This window comes from Phalacrocorax aristotelis, chromosome 1 (genome assembly GCF_949628215.1).
Source record: "Phalacrocorax aristotelis chromosome 1, bGulAri2.1, whole genome shotgun sequence".
NCBI classification, from domain to species: Eukaryota; Metazoa; Chordata; class Aves; order Suliformes; family Phalacrocoracidae; genus Phalacrocorax; species Phalacrocorax aristotelis.
In genome coordinates, this window is record NC_134276.1 from 158,552,895 (window position 1) to 158,577,910 (window position 25,016).

Sequence of the window (25,016 nt, forward strand, 5' to 3'; positions counted from 1 at the left end):
CACGCAGCTGTTCAGCTAGGTTGGCAGGTCTTTGAGCTTCTCTTTCACTTTTATTTTCTCAGCTAACACTCAGTTTTGTTGTTTCTTTTGAGACCCAGCATGAACCTTATTTTCTTAATCAAGCCTCCTGAGATGTTATCTTTCTTCTCTGCAATGGTTTCTTCTATCCTCCATATCCTCAGTTCACTGCTTTAAAATTACTATGCAGTGCAAAGTCACCTCCCAGACCCTGACATATCTGTCATACAGAAAGCTTAGTTTCTCGTGGTGCAACCTCTTTTGCAGCCTCATGAAGTGTTCTTCCCACAACTCCCATATGCCCCCTGGAGGTTAAATATTTTCCTCTTTTATTTTTCTTTTTTTCCTTTTGGTCTTTTCTGTCATGTCTTTTCACAAGCAACAGTAAATTAATATTTGAAAAGGAAAATGAAGGATGCTGACACTGCAGGGTGGCTCTCCCCCAGCCTGAGGTTCCTTCACATCACTTTGGAAGCATAAAGAGGTTTAGCTTGGATGCATGCTCACAAAAATTTTAGAGCCTCTTTATTGCTCCCCGAGTGTCTTTGCTATATGTGAAAATTAGATTCCAAGACATTTCTTTCACTAAATAAAGTCCGCAACAGATTTGTAGTATTAGTTAGGAAAGAGATCTTTTACATTTTTGACCAATATTTCCATCCCATTTAAAAAAAAAAAAATGGGCTAAGGCACAGTTATACCAGCAGAAAAGTGCTTTTCTCCCAATAGTTTGCTTTGCTCCAAGGAGGTACAAGCAGTACCAGCCAGAGCCTTCTTTTATCACTATGCACTGTCTCTATGCCCAGAAGTTTTGCCAGCAGGGCTGCTCCACCGAGCATGATTAGCACAAATGGGATTTAAAGTTTCATGTTATCATACTATATACAGTTGACGTTTAAAAAGGACAGACGAGTAGCCTTATTGAAACCTCTTTGATAATGGCATTGCAAAGTCATTGTGTTCTGTTTTGTCTTTTTATTGAAATGCGCACATCTGGAACTGCTTGCTGTGCATAAGGAGATACTTTTCCTGAAAATGTTTTTTTTTTTTTTCTCTGTAATCTCAATTTGCACCTAAGTAGCCTCAATAGTAACTGGTATAGCAAAGACAAATTTATTCTTCTGATAGACTAGAACAGCACTTGCTTTATTATGAACAATTACTACATATGGAACTTTTTTTAATTAGACTTTTTTCTAGTCAATATAGAAAAGAAAAATAGAACTGGGGAAAAAACAATTTAAAGAACCACAGAATCACAGGTTGGAAGGGACCTCAGGGATCATCTAGTCCAATCTTTCTAGGAAAAGAAGAGTCTAGATAAGATGGCCCAGCACCCTGTCTGAGTCTTAAAAGCATCCAATGTGGCTGAGTCAGCCACTTCCCTGGGGAGATTATTCCAATGGTTGACTCTTCTCACTGTGAAAAATTTCCCTCTGGTGTCCAATCAGAATCTCCCCAAGAGCAACTTGTGTCCGTTCCCCCTTGTCTTCTCCATGTGACTCCTTGTAAAAAGAGAGTCTCCATCTTCTTTGTAGCTACCCCTTAGGTACCGGTACATGGTGATGAGATCCCCTCTGAGCCTCCTTTTCTCAAGGCTGAACAAACCCAGTTCTCTCAGCCTATCCTCATATGGCAGGCTTCCCAGTCCTTTCATCATCTTGGTGGCCCTTCTCTAGACCCCTTCCAGCCTGTCCACATCTTTTCTGTACAGCAGGGACCAGAACTGTACACAGTACTCCAGGTGTGGCCTGACAAGCGCTGAGTAGAGTGGGACAATGACTTCCTTAGCTGAGGATGTGATTTCTGTTATTGCATCGGAGGAGTGTATCAGTCTGTCAGTGCTGAGTAGTCCCTGCTTTTCTTTCATCCCTTTTTAACAGCTAAGGTTCCTGACTGAAGGACAGTTAGTATCAGTATGACTTTTCTTCCTGATGCAGAATCTTCTAGGGAAAGCTCCTCTGAGGAGGCCATAATAACACAAGTACACAGAAGCAAGCGGTCATATAGGTGTGGGGAATGGGGATCCTACAGTGTGGTTGGAAAGCTCTTTGCACCCTTGGCTCTGCTTCACAGTCTCCTTGTATTATTGCAGGTTGCTGACTATTGCCTTTTTCTGCTTGAGCCTGAGAAGTAAGAAAACTAGCAAAGACACCTCAGTTTCTTTGGAGAGACTTTCCCTGTCCCAAAGATTTGCCCTTTAGCAAAGGGATTTTTACTGCTTTGCCACTTCAAGCATCTGGCTTCTAGTTAGTTCTTCAGCATGAAGTAGAGCAGCCTCTGGGCTGCTTTACCTCATGCCTTTTCAACACATCCCAGAGGCTGTTCTTACAGCACAGGGTCTGCCAGAGTGCAGGGATGCTGGCGATAAGCCTTTTCCCACCGATATGCTGGGTGGTGGCAGTAAGCGTGCTGGCATCAGGACAGAGCAGGGGGAGTTGTGCAGGGTTTTAGATCTGCTTGGCTTCAGCAAATCAGCACCAAAAGTGGCTGCAGCTCAGCTAAGCATCTGAATCAGAGCATTTGATGTTTGCAGCTTTGTTGGGATGCAGTAATCTGTTTGATCATGCCTTAGGCTGAGTTCCATCTGGCCAGTGGAGCTGTACATAGATGAATTTGAGGAGACGTCTCACAAGCTTCACTAAAGGGTCTAGTTCAGCTGGCGTTCTTCGTGGTGTATAATCTCCACGGCAGGCAGAATTGGGCACAGGCATTAAAGAATGTGCCAGCAGGCTGCTCTGACTTGCTTTGCAGTACCAGTGAGATGTATCAGTGCTAGAAACAGATCTTATCCTACAGCTAGACCATGCCCTGTTCCACAACATGATCAAAGTGAGTGGAGAGAAATGAGAAGGTTATTGAATCTAAACAGACAACAGGTCTGGGGTCAAGAATATTGGGTCTGTACACTCCAGTCTTCTCTCTTGGGCCATACAAGTAAGTGAGCAAGGGAAATGAGAAGGTTATTGAATCTAAACAGACAACAGGTCTGGGGTCAAGAATATTGGGTCTGTACACTCCAGTCTTCTCTCTTGGGCCATACAAGTAAGTGAGCAAGGAGTAAAAAGGGTATAGACACAGTCACACCTCTTCTCCTTTCTTTGCACAGGTTGGTGGATTTGGGGGACAGGAATGGTATTTTGTAATGGGCTAATTTGATCATGCTCTTTCCCATCAGTGAATGTTTCTTGGGGCAAAGTTTTCCTGACCTTTTCCTCAAGGCAATGTGTTGTTAAGCCAGCCCCAGGCAACCTTTCAGCCAAAAGGTACCTGTTTAAAGGTGATAATAAGAACAGATCGTCTCAGAGCAGGATTTTCAAAAGCACTGAGGCAGATGGGGAAATGCCAGAATGATCCAGCTGGAGCATTACCAGGCCAAAGATGAATTAGCCTAAAAATCCTACACTTCTCATATAAGATTGAGGATATCAGTGTTGTGTTTCACAGTGGTGAGAATAAGGAAAGCATAGAATCATAGAATCATTAAGGTTGGAAAAGACCTGTAGGATCATCAAGTCCAACTGTCAACCCAACACCACCATGCCTCCTAAACCATGCCCTGAAGTGCCATGTCTATACGTTTTTTGAACACCTCCAGGGATGGTGACTCTGCCACCTCCCTGGGCAGACTATTTGAATGCCTGACCACTCTTTCAGTAAAGAAATTTTTCCTAATATCCAATCTAAACCTCCCCTGATGCAGCTTGAGGCCATTTCCTCTTGTCCTATCCCTAGTGACCTGGGAGAAGAGACCAACACCCACCTCACTACAACCTCCTTTTACGTAGTCGTAGAGAGCGATAAGGTCTCCCCTCAGCCTCCTCTTCTCCAGGAAGAGAGCCACATAGCTTTGTGGGAATATAGTTATATTTGGTATCACTGTTTTTCCCCCTGATTTGTTTTGGCATCTCATACCATGGAAGGATTTTGATGGAATAATTGGAAAACATAAAGTTCACAGTTTGTTAGTGAATGCAATGAGGAGTGATGGGTCATGGTGTAGGGATGAAGGCAGAATAGATAATACATTCCTCATTGTAAAGCTGGGACTGGCTCTGCTTTTGTTGGAATGCTACAGTGCTGGAGATGTGAGGAGAGATGCAGTGGCAGAAATTACAGCTGGCAGTAATCAGGATGAAGGAATGCATCTTTGCATCCATTTGTGCGTAACAGAACAACTCCTGCAGTTAGCCATGTGTAAGGTTAATAGGTTGTGCAGACTGGAATACAGACCTTTACAGAGGAAGTGCATTTTTCTAGTTGTTGCTCATAAATATTTCTCTGTTTTGCATGGGTCCTTAAGTAACTTATTTCACTTTTATTCCATTATTTTAAGAATGACCAAAATTACGAGTAATTTGATGTTTAATTCATGTTTATTCAGATACCTCTATTAGGTTTAAAAAGCCAAAATGGGATAAAAATCCTGTTAGTTCCAAGATATGTGCAATATATGTTGAATGTTGTACTACCAGCACTGTAATCTCTGTGTGAGAGAATCATATAAGAAGACTTTTCTTTCCTATGTTCACTTTGCCTGCCCCATACATTCACGGAAAGGTTACTGCCTGTTAGAAAGAAAAAAGTCCCCTTATGTTCTACCTGCACAGGCATTCCTAAATCCATTAGGATTGTCTGCAAAACAGTTAAACAAATGATGACCTGGATATACTAGTCCCCTGAAAATGGGTAAATTATACATATGTTGTTTTATAAAGTAATTAATTCTATCTGTATACAGTAGAAAATCACCAAAAGAACTAAGGAGTTTCACAAAGATAGGAAGTTCTTAATTTTTTTTTTTAATCAAGAAAAGCATACAAGAGCTTACATAGGCAGAAGGCAAGATCAGGTCTTGAGCAGGGTACAGAAGAAAGAGATGGAGAACACAACTGGAGTTTAGGAACTGGGAAAGAAACTGAAGGAACGTTGGTTTCTGAGGCTAACATACTAGGAACAGAAGTTATCTGCATGTGAAACTCCTAGTCTACATCTGCCTCAAAATCAAAATGCAAAGTAGCATAAAATAATGCCTAACAGTCAAAACTGCCACATAATTTAGGTGAAATTTTACTTGGAAAATGTAAAACCTGAACCCTTTTACTCAGCAGATATCATAGGGCAGCAGGATTTGTGGGCATTTTGGAGAAGTATGAGATGAAATTTCAGTTCCATTAAAGGACAGTGGTAAAAGGCCCGTTCGCTCCAAAATTTCCTTGGATACCACCCATGAGATCCTTTTACCACTGCTTCTGTTGAGAAGCCAGCGCTGCTGTGAGAACGGGAACTGGGCTCCATTCAGAAAGCAGCTCAAACTATGTGGTCTGGTCTTGATTCGTTTGCTTGCGCAACCCCACTGCAATGATGAAAGGGAAATGATCTAACTTGGTTTTCAGACCTGAACCTGAATTTTCATGTCTGACAATTAGGAATCTCCTTCCCTCCCCACCCAGCTGTAAAATTACCTCATTTTCTCTGTAGGTCTTTAAAAGTTAATAAACATGTAACACAAAGATTAGGTTTTTATAGGGTGATATTTCAGGCTGAAAGCATGATTTAAAAATCAATGTTTTGGACCCTCTGCTTTTTCCATTGATTTCAGCATGCAGTGAACTCCACTTTGTCCTGCCTGGTCTGACTTCCTCTCTCCTTCAAGGAAATTTCACTGCCTTTGGCAATATCACTACAGAGGGATTTGCATAAACATAGCTGAATATAAACTTTTATATGAACGACTAGTTCATTTAGTACTTGACTTTTTTTATTCCAAACACAATTACCCATGCTCATGTGTACCAGCACCCAAGCATAGGTATGCCATGTTATGCATATTTACATATGCAGGATTAGATCAAAAAGTCCTGACATTTTTTCCCAAAGGTTTGCTAGATTTTATTTTATTTTATTGTAAATTATTGGTAAAGAATATTTGAAGTGATGCATACTTTTCAGCTGTATTCTGAAAGGTGTACCTCATTGTTTAAAATGTGCTGGATTTAAAAAAGAAACAAAGAAAAGAAAAAGGGATCATCTGATCAACTGCTCCATTTTTCTTCTCTTTTCCTGATCACCTCTGCCCTGGTATGTAGAAATTGGCTGATTTATTTAAATCCCAGGAACTCCCACGGCATATGGTTCATAAAGTACCATTTACAGTGTGCATTGTAACACTTCATCACTACTAGAAAGACTTTGAAAATAATATGGGCTCATGTTGTTCCAAAAATAAAAAACAGGGTAAAAGTATCTCTTATATTAAGATTTACTTTTGAGTCTACTGCTGTAAAATCATGTTTTTTGGAAAGGAATGGTATTTTCTGAATGACAACTGCCACCCAAAAAAAATCGTTTTTAAAAAATCCCCTAACACCAAAAAACCATCCTCAGAAAGTAGTTCTTCAACACTGCCTTTTTTCCCACAGCCTTGTGGAGCCCCCAACCCTGTCTGCAGAAAATGAAAGAGAGAGAGGTGGGATTAATGTGTAATTAAAGGGAATTTGGAAGGCTGAGATGTTGCGGAATGTTAGATCAGTAGCTGGAACAGCATGTGGTGTTCTTTAGGCAGGCTTCATTGAATCCATACAAAAAAAGAAAGAAGGGCTGCTTGCCTGTCTGCTCATTTATCAAACAGCTAGGCTGAACTTTCACAGCTCCACAAAAGTGTTTTACTGTTTGCTGAAGTTTTGCTCCAGAAATTAAAGCTGAACAACCTAGCGACTCTGAGTCTATGCTGCATTTTTGACATCAGCCACGTTGTGCAAAGCTCTTGGAAACCAATGCAGGTCAATTTTTAAGTGATAGAAAGAGAAGCTGATTATACATTTGCTAAAGAAAAAAAATATTACTGAAGAAATGGTCCAATATGTATGTGACATTGTAACGTCTTTATTTATATAGCACCTTTTGATCCAAATACGTGTTCCAGAGCTTTCAGTCATCAATCAGGATTAAATATTTATCACAGTGGCAAAATGGCTCATGAAGAAAAAAAAAAAATCTATATTATTTAATCAATTTTAATTGATGTTTTCTTCTGGTTGGGCAGTTGTATGCCTGTTCTTCTTTAATATTAGTTGGTGTCCCCCTGAAAGAGGAAACATTTAACAATTTATATAATGAAAACACAATTAAAATAGATTATAAATTTAGAAGGGGAAGAAATTCCTTTTGCAAGTGAATCTTCAAGGCTTGCTGCAGGCTTTCTTACATGGCTTTTTTGCAAGAATTTTCCTCCTACTGCAGACCACACTAAGAATGAGGTTCAGTCCTGTGAGGTGCTGAGCTCTGCCTTTCCAGCAACTACAGCAGAGCTTTCTCATCAGGACTAGCCTGGTTGACAGAGGCTCTGATTACTGAAGGCACAATTTACATTCATTAATCCATTTCCTTAAACGCATCTGGCACTAGAGGAGTTTTGTTTTACAGTAGCAATGTTCTTTTAGTCTTTGCTGACAGACTACAGTCCAGATTCTTGATGATACCCTGCTGTTTCTGAGATGCACTTGTTTTCCATAGAGGACAAATTGATTACGAGCTATCTTTACAAATGCAACAGTAAGTCTTTCTTGGTAGAAGTGGTGCCCCTGTCAAATACCAGAATCTTTTCAGGGAGTCATCTTTTAGAAAAGTGAATGTTTAATGGCAGGATTGTGAAGGTCTTTAAAGGTCTGTGGCCTCCAAAACTCTCAAAAGGGGAGTTCCCTCTATTTGCAGCAAAACCAAGTTCGTTGATCGTGCAAACTGACATTAATAAGTAACAGGCCAATTCTAAGTACAATCCTCCTTAGTTTAGAGGCAGAACTGATCTTACATTTTTAAGAAACTGTATGCTACTCTAACAACTTCAAAAAGTCTTTATTTAAATTAAAGGTAGTTAATGGAATTATACTGAATTTTAAAGTCTCCTTCCCCTTTTTCAGTAATGGAAAAAATGAAAAGCTTTATTTCTGATTTCTCCTGCCATGTATTTTGCTGATGTACAGTACAGTTTTTCTGCTTTTCTGATTTAACAGCCCATATTTAATTAAGTATTAGTGAATGTGCTTTCCATTTTTTTTCTAATATCGGTTCTATTTATTTGCAGATAATACGGCAACAGTTTCCACAGCTAACGACAAGAAGACTGGGAACCAGAGGCCAATCAAAGTAAGCAGTGTATGGTATTATTACCATCTCACACGGGGCCCCATTTGGCTCTGGCTTTACTGAATAGAATAGTATAAGATCAGGGAATAATTTGTCCCATTGGGGACTTAAAACCCAATTTTGAATGAGGTTCAATTGTAGTCTTTATATTGTCTTATTGATTCAGCAGTGATCCTGCAAAGGTAGTCTAACAGAGGCCTTTTGCTGATTTCATCAGCAATATTTTCCATATTGTTCCTATAATGTTTTTCATCTCAACTCACTTTACACAATGTAAGGGACATTCACACTCAGGAGTAATGGAGCTACTGTTGGAGGCTGGGAAATGACAGCTGGTTAACATCATATTTCCATTTAGAGGAAAAGTGGCAGAAAGCTATCTGGAATTTAGGTAGGAACGTACACTGGCTAAACTGAAATTGTTCACAAACCTGGATTTAACTCCTACTTTTCCCAAGTAATGAAATCCAACATATCTTTAAGTGATCAAGGAATTAGTTTATTGCCTTACCCAAAAGATACTTCCTGAAAACAGTTCATCCTCATTCCAGAATGAGAAATTGGTTCAGAAAGAACAATGCACTTCCTGGAGTATATGACTTTTTCCAATTGTTGACAAGATGTGATTCTACCAATATATAAAGAGGATACAGTCAGCCTTTTAGACTTTTTTCTGACTGTGGACTCCATGAAATTTTTCCAATGGAGCTTTGGATCTTTATATGGCAAACATAAGCCCTCTATCTATCTATCTATCTGTCTCTGCTTTTCTTCATTAGCTTTCACAGAAACCTACAGGGTAGTCTCTGTAGATCACAAGTGGAAAACTATGGGGGGGGGGAATGAAAACCTGGAGCAGCGTGTTTGCAAAATTCTGCTGGTAAAGCTTCTTTTTTAAAACAAAGCCTAGAAACACATTATTGCTAAATGCTGAGAAACAAACATGCTATGAGAATTGAACTTACATACTAAAGCTAAGATGATCCACTCTTTAAAGAAAAAAAGAAATTAAGATACTAAGAGATATGCCATTAAAAATAACTTTGCTCTTCTAACAAGTGGTCCATGCCAAGCAGTATCTCTTTGATGGGACCAAATGTCCTTTCCCCCATCTTGAGCTTCTCCTAATTTTTATAACTAAGCTTTTTTTTTCCTAGAGCAGTCATATTTAAGCAGCTAATTGAACATTTGAAATCTCTTCCCAAATGCAAATTCAGAGCTACCATAACATCAGTCATAACCGCTACCAGAAAACTCTCACGTGCAAATTCTGGGCTAGTCCGACACTATATTCGGAAAGCATGATAGGTCTGGACTTAGAGAATCAGGATTTAGCACTGAATATAAGTTCTTTGGAAGTTCATAAAGACAGAGTGAAAGTGTGCACAAGTTGCTTTATGGAGGCATTCATATGAGAGTACCTTCTGTAAGCCATCAAATCACTCTGACATTGGCTACAACTTTGTTATTTGTCTTCCTGTTTAATGAAAAGAATGAGCACTGCTATATTTCCAAACTGGAGCTCCTCCCACAGCTCCAGGAGTCTCTCTGAGAGGGCAAGATGCTCTTGATCTGCTGACTGAAGGTGTCTTGTGTCTCCAAAAGCTATGTCTCTTTACTCTCGATGAGGCCAAAAATCTATGAGATTTAATATTTCTTGCATATTTTCCCCCTAACCTGCATGCCTATCAGAGGGGCTTTCAGGCCACACATTCCCCTCATACCACCTTTGCAATGGTGCTGTTCCCTATCTAGCAAATAAGAAGGGGTTTCTGTAAAGCGTGCTGTCTGTGATCTGCAAAATCCTTGGCCACTGAGAGTCCCTGGTCACCCCTGTGAGGGAGATCATAGTCACTCAAGTTTCACAGCCTCAGTAGGTATGAAATTGTGTTCTTCTGCTCCAGAAGAGGATGCCTACATCTTTGTCAGTGGTTAAGACCCCAAGGATTATAGCATACAGAGCAGTCCTCCTCACTTGATCCAATGAAGAGGAGAGGTATAAACACACACATATACCCCGGCCCCATGCACACTGTACTACTTTACAATAAATACACTTCTTTCTAGACCCAGCATAGCTGGAACTGAACTCTAGTTTTGTTTTCAGAAAGATCTAACTGCATTCCAATTAAGTGTTAGGTAAAGAAATTACTTTAGGCATTAACACTTCAGTCCCTTTATCACCAGCTGTGCTGACCGATTGCTGCAGTATGATTTTCATTCCACTTCCCTGCTACTGCCAAAGGAAATTCAGCCATAGAAGTGGTTAAGATTATCTTACTTCACACTGTTCTGCCTTCAGTCTTTTTATAGCATGGTTGCCTTGTAACATTAGAAAGTTCAGAGCTACAATGGTGCTATACTCTTGGTCATCAGTTGTGAGGCTTTCTTTTTTGCAGCTGGGTTTATTGCTGTAAGCATGCAGCTGTTCTCTATCTGAGCTTAAAAACAGTTCCAACACAGGTGAGCCATGAGAAGGCAGCTAAAGATAAAAGACAATGTCTTTCTGTACTGCAGCTTGAAACTCTTCAGTTATGTACACAAGAGGTTAGTTAAACTGATGGAAACTACATGGTGTGAAGGGAATTTTACATCTTTCTTTAAAGGAGTGCTGCAGATAGCAGATCCATGGAAGGAAAAAGCATTCTACTATTTACCACAAAAATAATTGCGTAGTCTGAGTATTCTTCTTTACAGATCAAAATTTCAAGCCCTGTTTACTGAATTAATTTGGTTTCTTTTTTCTCATAAAAATACAGAAAAGTGCTTGGAAAATAACCTTTTAAACTGTACCAGTGAGTTTTTGCCATTTTGGGTGGTAAAATTACTGAAGGAGGAAGCTATCTGGAAAAATTTCAGAGTTAATTTGGCTACCTGGAAAACCCTTTTATGCAGTTTACTGCCAAGTGAAATATACCAGAGATTAAAAAATGCACAGGGAAATTCTACTAAATTTTCCAGACTTTCATTCCTTTTGTTTTCTTGAATTGATTTAAGAGGAAACTTATTACAAAAGACTGACCCCTGTTTAAGTTATACAAACCTCTCAGTCCATCTAGAACTTTTGCAGTCCTGCCTGCTGTGACCTTTTCCCTTTTTCCCCCCACTTTCCCTCAGCAATTTGTGGTGCTAGCTTAAAAAACTGCAGCATTTCCTTTCGGTTTCCCCAGGCCCAGACATACCACACAGAATGTATGTGAGCTTTACAGCTCTTCCGTGCAGTGCATGCATGGCAGCTGCTAGAGACCAAAGTGGGGACTTGAACTGCAGGCTGGAGATGTTACCATTCTAGCTAAAAAGCCAAACTTCTACAGCTCTTGTTATAACCCCAGTGTTAGCGCAAGCTTGCTATTAGCTACCTGTAAGAGGTTAGGACTGATCTGGAGCCTGGTTTCTGGTGTGGAATATACATTTTGGCCTAAGCCCTGATGGGCAGATTTAGAGCAGATAGCATGGATTTCTAAGGTATTGAAGCTAGGAAATCTCATTCATACCATGTCAGCTTAATGTTTTAATAAATCTCACTTTTATTATTCAATATTGAGTTTAAGATAGCTTTTATTTTTAATGGACAACATGGAACGTTCTCAGTGGATGTGGCAAGGGAGCCATGTACTGGAAGTTGCTACAACTATCCAGGCCTCCCCTCAGCCCATCTGTGCTGGTAGACAACATTAGGGCTTCCAGCTTTTTGCCACCACTTTCTGCTGGAGATTATGACATGCACAGATCTGTAAGTGAAAAAAGGAAAAAAGTTGCCTGAGTTAGTTTAAACTACCATCACTTAGATGCTACTTTTCCAATAATTTAATTGATGACCTTTGTAAAACCAGCTGATTTTGCCTAAAGCAAACTTGGGTTCATTCAAGTGAACAGATCTGCTGTCAGCACTCTGAAATCAGTAACCATCTGGGGAGTAGAGCAAATATCCAGAGATGGTAACTTCTGCCACCACAGTGGGATCCAGAAGACAGTGTCTCATCATGGTCTGATAGACTTGATAGGCAGTAACGTGAGAACTGGAAGATCATTGAAAATTCCCTCTAGGAAAGTAGGGTGAATCAAAAATATACGAGCAATACAATCTTGGGATGCCTTTTGTAATCATTGAATATTTAGCTGATGGGCTGGTGATGCCTACAGCTGAGAAATGGAAATAAAAGTCAGCAAATTATGGAAAGAATAAGATTATCTTTGCTGCTTTGATGCAAGACTTAGACTAGATAACCGGTGCTTCCATTAACACTTGCAATAAAGCTAAGTTGTAGCACGAACTTGTGCCGTAAGGCCACCAATCCATTTTTATAGCACAGCCACACAGTGTAACTCCCGCTGTGGTCTGCACAGAGTTAGTGTGTTGTGTAGTATCCCTCACTGATCTAAGCCCAGTGCTGATGCTAAGTTATGAAGCAAATAATTTTGAACTGTACATTTCCTATCATTCACTGCTTTCTAGCACAAGACTTTTTCTCCCCCCTCTTTTCATTGAAGTGTTTTAAATTTTTGAAACGTTTCTGATCAACTCATTTGCAATAAAGACTCAAGCTTTTCAGGGATCAAAACAGCCCTCAACAGTCTGAGAATCAGGGAGCTAAATAACAACAGAAGGGCCAGTCCAGAGGGTCTGTACCTCTGCTTATTGCTAAACTAAAGGAGCAGCTGCACAGCAGAGCTCTGCCAACAAGTAGCTTTAGGAAGCTTTTTTTTTAATACTAAGAAAAAAAATGGAAGTCCATTATTTTCCTACCCTGCAACAGAGTCAGCTTTATTAACTCTGAAGAGAGCTACTTTTACCAGAAGGAATGATAACTGGAAGCCCAACACATTATTGCAATGTTCTGCTACTGAATCAATGCTTGATAATAATATATAAACTATTGCACGGTCTGTTTTTCCATAGAAATCATTAGCATTATCAGTTCCTCTCACCTCATATCTTTTTTTAAAAAAAATTTTAAAACAATCTGCTTTATAAAATATACATCTCTATGTATCAGGTACCATTATTATGGAATTGCAGTGAAAGAAAACTCCCAGTATTATGATGTGATGTATTCTAAAAAAGGAGCAGCCTGGGTCAACGAAACAGGAAAAAAAGAAGTAACCAAACAGACAGTGGCGTATTCACCACGATCCAAACTGGGAACATTACTGCCAGAGTTTCCAAATGTCAAAGATCTAAATCTGCCAGCCAGTCTGCCAGAGGAGAAGGTAACACTTTGGAAATCTTTTCTCAGCTTGTCTTGGTTTTTTTTTCCCTGCTGTGGGTGAAAGCTTTATCTAAAACATAAAGACTTTAAATTAGAGTAAGTTTAATAATGCTTTGACTTTATTTATGGGGGGACTTAATTACTTCATGTAATAGGAAGAAATATCTTCCCTTAAAATAGGCAGCTGACACTATCAGCTGTACAATATTTCTAAAGCCTGTGCACACTTTTTTAAAGTTACATTACATACAGCAGGTGAGGTTTGAAGGTAACTGGTTTTAAATATGTTATAGCTCTTTAATCTGTGAACACATTTGAGGGCAATCTGAAAAACATTTCTGATGCTTTCTTGAGCAGAGAGGGACTTAGTGCATTTCTTATCCTTCTAGACTAGAAATCAAGAGAATCCTATCTACACATATGACAAAAGTGCCCTGGCTGCTCTTGGCTGAGCTCACTAGTTTTCTGATGCTATTCACATGTGTAGTATCAATGTAAAGTGGACAAAAGAACAGGGTTTTATAGTTCTTTATGTCCTAATTAGGGCCACATTCTCGTCTTTGATCTCACTGAGGCTTTTTGCTCCTCTTACATTTGAAGAATTCCCATTGACATAGAAAAATCCATGAATTCAAAGGGAGAATTTACTTTTAAGAAGAAAACTCATCTTAAAGCTAATCTAACTAATCTAACTAGACTCTAACCGATTTCATTATTTTTGCAATTGTGCGTAGGTGAGATAAGAAAGAAATTACTTTTTTGTGCTCTATATTCTGATAGTTTTAAAAGCCGATTTCTTAAAGTAGAATGATCTTTTGTGTGTCTCACTCTTTTTCAGGTTTCTACCTTTATTATGATGTATAGAACTCACTGTCAGAGGATACTAGACACTGTAATAAGAGCAAACTTTGATGAGGTATGGTTGGAAAGTACAGTTGTAGTTTAATGATACATAAGGTGTTAATGGATCTGAGAGCTTATTTGGAATGTGATATTACACACATGGTTTTGTGCTGGCCGATCCTTTTCATGAATGATGAACAATAGCTATGCTTGAGTACATAATATATGGCCAATAGTGTTGAATTTCAGTTATAACACTGTGCTAGTTAGAGGAACGAAAGCAACGGGAATGTTTTTGTCTCTCCATTCTCCAGCAAGATTAAGGTAGCAATATCCCCATACAAGAAGATGGACCATCCAGCTCTTACAACTCAAGAAGTGTGCCCACCACCACTTTTCTAAGCTTTGAGTTGGGACTGAGCTCTGTTTGAATGAATTATTCTAAGCATTCAGCACAAACCCAGGGCAGGTGCCACAGTCAAATCGGTGGGCTCTGATGGTCTATTAACAATGGTGCAGGGCAGTGGGGGGCCTACAGCCTCCCAGACATCCCAGAAGGCTGTAGCTGAAGTCCCCAGTTGCTCAGTTGTACTACAGTGCAGCTAGGAACATATATACTGCTCAGCAGCTGATACAATCCATTAGAGGTGGATAAGGTTTGTACTTGCTGCATATCTGACTGAATCGGACGTTTTTCTGGCTGCGCATGCATACAGCTCTGTGATCAGAACTGAAAAATAAAACATTACTGGAATGCAAGCAGTTTTATCTTACATTTGGGGAAGGCCTCTAGCCCAGGAAAACAAATCTGACTATAGAAATGCTGAGGGCATGATTCAAATATGACATCCAGGTCCTGGAAAAAATCAAAGGAATCGGGTCTTTTGACTCTGCCTCTGAACAATGGCAAGAAATTAATTGCTTTTCTTCTTTTCACTGTTTAATTCTCACACTCCCCTGGTTTAAAGCTGAGGCCCTTTTAAGACCTTGTACTCAGTCTAGGTGTTTCCATGTGAGAGAAATATGTGACACGTACTCATAATGTTTTGCTGGATGAGTCTCAGAATTCTTTCTTAAGAGCAGCAACAATATATAAATGGCAAATATTCTTTACTGCACCTGGTGTGGTTACTTATTTCATTACAGATTTTGGGCAAAAAGTTATGACTTATGAATGTCGATGTTCTGACCCCTGTAGAACTGATCATATCATTCAGTGAACAACACCTTTACTTCCTAAATGAAAATTTTCAGAGGTACATGTTGCTGTGTCCGAAATCTCCTCCCTGTTTTCTTTTTTGTTTTTCTCCATTCTTTCTCCTCTTTCCTTCATAGTGGAGGAAAGAAGAAATCCAAAAGTGTAGTGTTTCTTTCCAAAATGGATACAGAAAATAGTATATTGACCCCTGTAAGGCATGTGCTATCCTCCTCTCCCTCCCTACACCGAGCCCTAGGTTGCATTCCTTTGTATATAGAGACAGAGAGCAAAGAGAGAGAAAAAGGTTTGACATATGGGAGCCGAAGGGCTACACTCACCAGCCATCCACAGAAGGTAAAAATACAGTGGTTCCCACGGGTGTCTCTACTGTAGTAACAAAAAGACACCCTGTCACCAACTCAGAGTGTCTCCTTGCCCTTTGGTTGATTATCCCATTGTGTGCTGCATTACAGTATAAACCTGTTTAGTTAAGGAACATGCTTTGCCTGTGTTTTACACCATCAGTCCAGCTCTGGGGCTGAAACAAATGCTATATAAGCACGGTCATTTAAGGAAAATGGCATTTGTGGCCTTTGATTATGTTTCACTTAAGGATTCCTGCTTCTTCTTGTGTTTGCAGGTTCAAAGTTTTCTTCTGCACTTTTGGCAAGGGATGCCTCCTCATATGCTGCCTGTATTGGGTTCTTCAACTGTAGTGAATATAGTAGGAGTGTGTGATTCAATTCTGTACAAAGCAATTTCTGGAGTTTTAATGCCAACAGTACTACAAGCATTACCTGACAGGTCAGTACAGCTAGCAGCACTGACCTCTTGTAGCTCAGCTGTCTTCGTTATACATCTTTTCTTCAAGAATGGCATCAGTTCTCAGAGAGCTGCTTGCTGCCACCTGTTTCCCGAGTTTAAATCACAGTGTCAATTCAAAGGAGTTGAAGAGCTGGCATGTTCCTGAAGAAATGTTCCGATTTCAACAAGACTTGTATTGTGAAAAACCTGTTATTTTTTGTCTGATAAAGGATACCACCTTCTTCTTGGCTTATTCACATGAAGTTGCTAGTCATGACCCAACTTCCATGTAATATAAGAAATCTGCAGGCTGCAGAGAGCCACACCGTCTTCTGAAAATTTCAGATACTTTTCTGCTAGTCTGGGATAACAGTATAACAGTATTCTGAATTATAGTGACAAGAGGAGCTGGCCTGGCTGCTCTCTTTGTAAATACTCACTTGCATATTCAGATACTGCCACCAAAGCATCTGTCTCTGTTTACACTTTTGGAATCCAATTGTTATTCTGCTTGCCAGGAGTATAAAATATGAAGATCATACTTGTGAAGTCTTGGACAAGGTGGTTTAATTTAAATACTATCCTATGAAGAACAGATCCTTATTTTAGGATCACTTTATTAATATTAACAAGTACTTACCTCCTTTGTTTCAAAGCTAAATTCACTTTTCCATTCCATGTGGTAGATCTCAGCTGTTCTGTTCCTAACTGGAGCTCATCTGAGTCCAAGAAGTCTTGTTTATATGGGTAAAGCAGGACAGATATCAGCAATTCACAGCAAAAAGTGTCATCACTGAGGGCAGACAACCTCTTTCCTCCTTTGATTTTCCTAATATAAACATCAGGAAACTCTGTTGTTCTAAATAGATTTGTACACTATTAGTATTAATTGACAGATGCTTTCCTGAGGTTGAGTAATTTGTTAAGGATATTGCTCTAGGAGTTTATTATTGGTGCTGTATATTTGGCTGTCAAGATTTTAAAGTGGCTCTAATTATGGCAACTGTTTTCAAGATGATGTTCTGCTCTTCAATGCGCACTGTATGACTGCTAAAGTACAGGTAAAGTATTTTTTTCACAAGAAACCTGTTGTAAGCATGGGCTTTCCTTGATAAGACATGTACATTTTTAGAGGCTTTGCCCCTCACCCCCCCAAATCTATTTCATTGGAAGGATTAAACAGAACAGCAGTCCTTTTCTCAAGCTGCTTAGTTCTTTCATAGCAAATAAGGAGAGACTTGAGTGTGAATATAGACTTTTGTAATGCATATAAAGGGCCAGATTGTGGCTATTAAGCCATAGCCTGCACTGGAGGGGGTGAAGAAGGGTCTCACTGCAATGGAAGCTCCTGAAGGAAATCTTGCTGACTCAGCTAGAATCCTCTGAGGGACTTCCTAGGAATAAATGTTGGCTGTCCAGAAAAGCCACTTTTTAGTGGGTGCAGCAGTTGTCATCCATCCCTTGTCCTACGCAGGTGTCTGGGTGGAGCAGAGCAGGCCTATGGCCATGTTTATTCTACCAGCTCTGATCTCAGTGCAGCATGTTAGGAGCACAAACAGAAGCAGCTGCCTGGCTGAAAGAGGGAAAGTTCCTTGCATCTTTCGTTTCTCTCTCATGTGTGTACCTCAAGTATTGCTGCAGGCAGTGCAGCTCAGTCTGGCAGAATCAACTGTTAGGGTCCCCTGCACAACACCCTGCAACTTTTCCTGGAAACTGGCATTTTATACTGAGCAATTCCAAGAAGGGCAGAATGAGCTGCCTACCAAGTTCAGCAGGAAATGATGGAGCCATCAGGAAAGGGCGGTAAGGGAGAAGCGAGAAATCTCATTTGTCTGGGAAAGTTCCTGTCCTGTGCAGAGCTAAGCAGGCAGGTCCTGCTCCGCCCCCACTTCCCCCACCTGTTTGGGCTTGGCCTGGAAATTCCTCCCCACTATCATCACCCACTCACTGTCTCCAGCCCGCAGCAAACCTGGTTGTTGCTTCACTTGAATCTTTATAAATATGGGCACAGCTGAGCTGAAATCTAAGGCTTGATCTATTGTCTTTAAAGAGTTGTGATTTTATGTTTGGGCGTTTGTACAGAGTGGGAATGATTTTATTTCAAGCTAAGAATACTGTTTCTAAGCATGAATGCAGTGCAGTACAGAGACTTTCACTCTTTGTGAGGTTTGGAACAAGGTGATACGTTTGCCTTTTCCTGCAAATGTTTTCAGAAGTTTTTTCTTCATACCTACAGACCAAAACATGTCACCAACTCTGCATAATAGTGAGTTGTAAATAACTGACCCATACTCTTCACACGTTCACAGATGTTGTAGTATAAAGCACAGAGTAAACATGTTCTGATGTAGTGATTTCTCTTTTCAGTTTGACGCAGGTGATCCGAAAGTTTGCAAAGCAACTGGATGAGTGGCTGAAAGTAGCTCTCCACGATTTACCAGAAAATCTACGAAATATCAAATTTGAATGTATGTATTGCCCAATCTCTCTCCCACTAACCTGGGATGGATATAGCGTTTATTGATTACAAATTAATTGGAAGTGAGGCTGGTGTTCTTTTAGGAATTAAAACCTGTCAGCATTACAAATCTTGCATTCACTTGCAATTTCCACTTGTTCAGGAGAACCAATTTCATTTAGTGCAATGAGGCACCGCTCAAAATGAGAAGAATTGCTTTTCCTTTCCTGTGGATTCTGATAAGAAATTAATTTTGTTGATAGTAAGCAAACATTAGGGATGATATTAGGCAAAGGAAATTATTAAACAAACCTTTAGGCTAGCACAATTTGAATACAGCTTGAGGCCCTTACTCAAAAAAGTGCCAGAGTTAAAAATGAAGGAGATCAAATTACCCTGTCACCACAGGAAAGGGCACTAGTCCTTTTCAGACGTGCTTTGTAGATGCCTGCAGTGCACATCACCTATTGATAAAGCCTGCTTTATTTCACGGCTCTCAATTCTTTGCCTTTCATGAGCACTAAATTCCACACCACAAAGTTAAAGGGGGAAAAAAAAAAACTAATTTAGGAGAAGGATTAACTATTTTGATCAGCATGGAAAATTAGGTGTATATTTTACTGAGAACAGTCAGGATGTAAGTTGGAACAACTAATATTAGGCTTTTTTTGTGGTGTTTACTAATTTATTTTAAAAGTTACAGAAAGTCAGGACTGAGAATATGCTTTATCACATCTTTGACTGTTCAAAAGAATCAAGAATCTACAATAGCAAAATATTTTCCAATCTTATAGGGAGACAGACAAAACAGTTTGTAGTCATTCTTAAGCTGTACTCCTTAACTGCCTCTATGTACAGTACAGAGGGCAAACCTACTCTGTGGCCACATATAATGCTTGTTTGGATAGACCTGCAAGTCTTTGGTGATTTTAGTATAAGGAAAAACTTGAGAGCATCCTAGCTTTTACATGAGCCTTTGTTGCTTCTGCAATTGTTTCCTCCTCATCAGAACTTGTGAAAGTGTACACAGCCGTTGGAGGAACTGACAGCAGTAACGGCAAGCCTTGGTCAGATTTGCAGTTCCTGAGTCACAGATTTCAGACAATAGATGCACAATACAACATTTTAAAATCCAAGTGTAGGAAATACCTTAATACAAGGTCCATATTGCTTCGAAAGAGCTAAAATAGGAGCAGAGGACTGGCAAGTACCTCCAGGGCTGTCTTACCACATAGCATGTCAGTACCTCATGTGATCTCTTTCAGAAACTTTGATCAACTGATTTTGGCTCCTACTAGTCCAGTCAGAAGACTCCTTTAAAACTTGTTTACATTAAGACTTAGCAACCTTTTCTAATTTCCACACATAATGTAGCTATCATTATTTTATGCCCACTTGTTCTTGCACCAACATTTTTCTTTCCATTAGATAGTTCCTTCTGTTCTTCAGTTCCTTTGTGTATCAAGAGAAAATTTGCTATGCTGAACAAGTGAAGCTCTTCCATTGTCCTCTACATTTCTCTTGCTGTCTCATTATTCACAGCATCTATAAATCATTGCTTGAAATATGCCTCTGTAAAACTGCTTGAGCATCCAGATTTAAGGTTTTAGGTCAAGGTTTAAACTAAGTTAAGACTGGGCTGTTTGAATTAACTTTATGTAGCCGCAATTGTATATAGGAAACTGGATATATTTTTTTTTGTTCTTGTTTTAATTTAGTATTTTCAGAAATAATTTTCTTTCTTTAGTACAGTACGTAAATACGTATCTCTTCTTTCCTGCAGTGTCCAGAAGATTCTCACAAATACTCCGGCGACAGACATCATTAAATCATCTCTGCCAAGTAAATATTTCAGTTACCCAAGTTTGCTGAATGCCATTTTTACTGACTTTTCAAATAATTTTATGAATTGGAAGGCTGGACTTTACCCAAAGAGGAAGAGATCATGTTAGCAGTTTGTCCCCAATATTTATTGTGACCATCTTTACAAAATCAAAAAGTAATCAGCAAAGCATGCTTTCCTAGACGACTCGTAGCCCCTGATCATTAAATTCATCAGGGAACTTTTATGAAACAAAATTATTATTTGATTTGAAGAGATGGTTCATTTCCATTAAGTAAATGAGAGGCATTCCTTTGATTTCAGAGCGGTTTGTATCAGGCCTATTGCAAAGTAAGAAAAATTTCTATATGCCTGACAAAAAATTCAAAGTCTAATTGTATATTATAAATCAAATGCAAATTAGTAACAAAATGGTTGAAATACTGGGGTTTTAAATGGAAATATTCTTGCAACCACAGCAAGTGAATGTCAAAACTAATCTGAAGGGTTTATTTTTCACCAGATCACAATTACCTATCAAAAATTCATGAGGCCAAATTCTGTGTGGTATAGAAAGGAGGAGGATGCATAGAATTAATTGATGTTTCACCCATGCATTGGAGCAGATTGTTTGTTTTCCCTTTCGCACTGAAACCTCCACTTTTGGAAGGTGTATCCAACACCCCAGGTTAATCCTGTGAGTCGTGAAGCCCACAGGAAGAAGGTCTGGGGGGAAAAAAACCCCAAACCACTCCTGCAAGGCCTTTTTTGTAGATTTCTTCCTCCATTATTTTAGTGGTAGAAGCAGAGATGCCAGTGCTACCTTTCCCCAAAGATTGTGGGTTATCACTGAACTTCGGAGGTCTGTAAGGATTCAGAGGAAATCAAGATATAGAGACCACAACCTTCTGTATCAGACCTGGGATCAAACACTTTACTTACATGAAGGATTTTTCAAATGCCTCAATTCCTTGGGGAAGCTGATAACCTTAGTGTGCTTTTATCATCTCTGCTTGACTTACAGAGTTCTGGTGTATGTTATATGACCATGACCTTGTGTCACTTCCTTTCCTCTCAGACCATCCTCCCATTACCAATAGCAGACCCCTGCCTCAACCAGCCAAGAAGCAGATCTGATGCAGAGGCAGATGAGCTTTAAGATTTTCATGTGGCTAAGGGAAGAGTCTGCATAGTTTGGGAGAGGGGAGGATGCAAACCTGAGTGGGGCTTGTTTAGTTTTGGCTTGATTTTTCTTGCTGCTTTTTGGTTTTGAACCCAAGCTGGTCAAGAAAACCAAGAGAGCTGTTAGAGGTTGAGGAGTGCAGCAACAGCATCATCAGGTTTCTCATTGGGGTTTGTGGTGGATGCAAGCAAAATACTTGAAGTTGATTAAAGCAGGCAAAATTACTTGGGAGTTCTCTGTGGTTAGAGGGCCCTGTAATGTCCATAAGACATCAAGCTGGTGGGTGGGGATCCGTGAGGGGAATCAACTTAGTGAGCCTAGCTAAGGAAGCGTAAAAGAGGATAAAGCCCATTTTTTAACCTAATAAACCATGAACTAATGAATAGATTGGATTGGATTACAGGCATCAAGAACGGTGATCCACAGTGCAGACATCACATTTCAAATGCTGGAGGACTGGAGGAATGTGGATCTGAATAGCATTACCAAACAAACCCTCTATACTATGGAGGACTCACGGGAGGAACACAGAAAGCTCATCATACAATGTAAGAGCAGAACCCTCAGATAAAGCAGGCGAACTTGGCTTCCTGCTGAAAACAAAGCTCAGTGAAATTAACACTGGTTTTGCAGCCATTGGTTTGCTTGGAGGTTTAAGATAAATATAGACATTTGTCAAAATGTAAGGCAAAGCCCTGTCAGGGTCTTATGTTTTGAGGCACAGATCTGGGCACTCTTCCATCAATTAGTTTCTTTCTGGTATCCAGAACAGCCAGTGGCACAAAGCTTACACCCAAATTCAGGAGGACTTTTTTCTATGAACTTGAGCTAACTAAATCTATGAGTTAACCATTGAATCTGATAAAGTCCAGTTTCTCCTGCTGTAGAATTGCAGGAGAGTTGTCTTTTGAATGGCTTTGACACTATAGTGACTGTGTATTTGAGTCCTTTGTAAACTTTTATTTATAAAAATCTCCATTTTACACAGTGTTTTCATAAACAAGATGATTTCATGGGGTAAGCTTTTACCCTGAACTTTATGAGTAACTAGAAGTCCTGTATCAAGCAAACTCATTGGCTAATTTAGATTCTGCCTGGTTAGTGAAGGGCATGAACTGAAAAGTGACTTTGGTGATGTTCGTTTTAGAGCCAAAGGTCTTTTGCGAATATAAAATTTAAATTGCATTGTCCAGCAAGTGTGCGTGGTCGTAAGCTTAGGTGTAACCTTAAGCACACTGAGTTTGTCCCTCTGAGGCACCAGAGGTGACCAGCTTTGTCTTTAGCATCATTCATAACCTCAGTTCCCTGTGAACCCACCTGTTGTATTGCCATCTCTCTCCTGACGAGGACAAGTAATTTTTTATCCAGAACGAGCCTTAACGGGGAGCAATGCAGGCACACTTGTGAGAGCCCTGCAATGGTAGGTTTGCTAGTGGGGTAGCTCTTTCATTGAGTGGCTGGGAAGAGGTGTGACACCTTCGCATGCACACCGGACCCTGCAAGGTTGACTTTGGCTCTTGTCCCACCATGTTAACACTAGAAGTCTTCTCTGCAGTTTAGGGACAGGCCTTGCATTCTCTGTTAGCTCTTTTTTGCAGTGAGAGGTGCTTGGTACTCTTTCTTCTCCTTCTTAACCCTTGACTCATTTCCTGACATGGCCCTCTTCCATTTTGAGGAGATAGAAACTTGACATGGCAGCAGGGGAGGTAGCATATAGTGAGACTGGAGTCCAGAAGCTGGATGCATCCTTCTGTCATCTGTTGTGTTTTCAATATCCCCCCAACATCGTCCCACTGTCCAAAAAAGAAATAGTTCTCAAAGTTATAATCCCTAGTAGCAGCAACAGTTTTGGCTCTCATTCAGAAAATCCTTACTGTTTAGGAAAGCTTTTTGTTTATGTGCTAACTATTTAAATACAAATGTAAGTGTAATCAAATCAAATGGAATTTTCCTGAACACTAATGGATTTGAACACGTTTTTCCATATTTTAGGCCCTTACAGTCCAATAAGCAATTATCCAGAAATGGTAACCTAATATGAATGTTCATCATGAGATGGGATTCCACTGAGATGTGCAGATATGTATAGAGATGATCCTAGAATTTACATTCCCCCACCCCTCATCTTTGATGTTTATTCTACTTGGCCAAAGATCTTTTCAAAGATCACACTCTGCATGACTCATACAACATGGAACTAAGGCCTGCTTTCACATTCTTGGTATTAATAACGAAGAAAGTACAATTTCCAGCTACTGTAACTGGGAAAAAAAGTGTTTATAAGCCTATAAGCAAGCTTAGAGTAAAACAGAGAAAACTCACTGGGTATAAGAGAAGCTCTTCCTGCTCTGCTATGGTAGCTGTCTCTGACATGGTTTCTTCTTCCTTCCCTCTTTCTCAGATCTTGTTGAGGTATATTTAACAGTCACTAAATGCTAAACAGTTACTTTTCTTGAATAGGTCGTTGTACACAGTTGCATTGCTCCAGCAGCAAAACAGGCAACTGATTTGTTTTTCCACTCTTGCTCCCCTCTTTGCACAGCATATGAATTACTTCATCTGTTGTATCAGGCAGTTTTTGTCCAGCCAAATACTCAGGTAAGCAGACAATGTTTAGATTTCTCTGTGATCCTGTTCTGAATAAAGAGAGGTTGCCTATTCAATGGAACAAGATAAGGGCAGCCCAAATATCATTATTTCCCTTCTTGCCCAACTAATGTTTCTGACCATCCAGCCTTTGCAAGTCTGAGTTAAACAAAGTTAAAGTCATGTGTGAAGTAAATGCATTCCTGCTCGTCTTGCTGATCCAACTTAGAGACCAGGGAGCTTGTTCCTTCCATTCTTCTCAGATAGCCTCTCTGGCTCACTTCTCTAGCTATCATCTCTAAGCTTTGCCTCCTCCACCTCCCTCCCTATCTTTCCTGTGGTGGGCAATTCCTTCCTCCTGTTATTTATAATTAAACATAAATGGAAATGCATAGCACATTGAGATCATCCTATAACACGGCAAGTAGAAACTATCTTTCTTCTTGACTTACTGGGTTTTTTATTTTAGCTGAGTTGAGGAACAGTTTCTTAAGGTGTCAAAGCGCATGATTCTTTGTCTCACAGTCACTGATTCTCATAAATAAACTACAGAATTTCAGTTTTAAGAGCAGCAGTTGAATGACTTGATTGTTTTTACTTTCTGTATTAAAATATGAATATGTGTACTTGGGAGAAGTTAAAAAGTATTCAGGTTGCTTTTGGAAACTCTTCTTGATAAATTCAGTATAGCATTTGTGCATTCATAGCAAGTTGTTTTGAAAAAACAAAAGTTTATGGAAGTTCTTTGT

The 25,016-nt window shown here is 39.7% G+C and overlaps 1 protein-coding gene across 1 annotated transcript in view; it reads left to right on the top strand.

Moving 5' to 3' along the window:
* Positions 1 to 25,016, top strand: part of RFX4 (regulatory factor X4) — a 95,981-nt gene that overhangs the window by 37,997 nt on the left and 32,968 nt on the right. Inside the window, exons 5-11 of the mRNA XM_075089499.1 lie at positions 8,102 to 8,163; positions 13,161 to 13,374; positions 14,212 to 14,289; positions 16,055 to 16,218; positions 18,586 to 18,686; positions 20,460 to 20,518; positions 22,085 to 22,229. Coding sequence (XP_074945600.1) covers positions 8,102 to 8,163; positions 13,161 to 13,374; positions 14,212 to 14,289; positions 16,055 to 16,218; positions 18,586 to 18,686; positions 20,460 to 20,518; positions 22,085 to 22,229 — 823 coding nt within the window. The remainder of the gene's footprint in view (positions 1 to 8,101; positions 8,164 to 13,160; positions 13,375 to 14,211; positions 14,290 to 16,054; positions 16,219 to 18,585; positions 18,687 to 20,459; positions 20,519 to 22,084; positions 22,230 to 25,016) is intronic.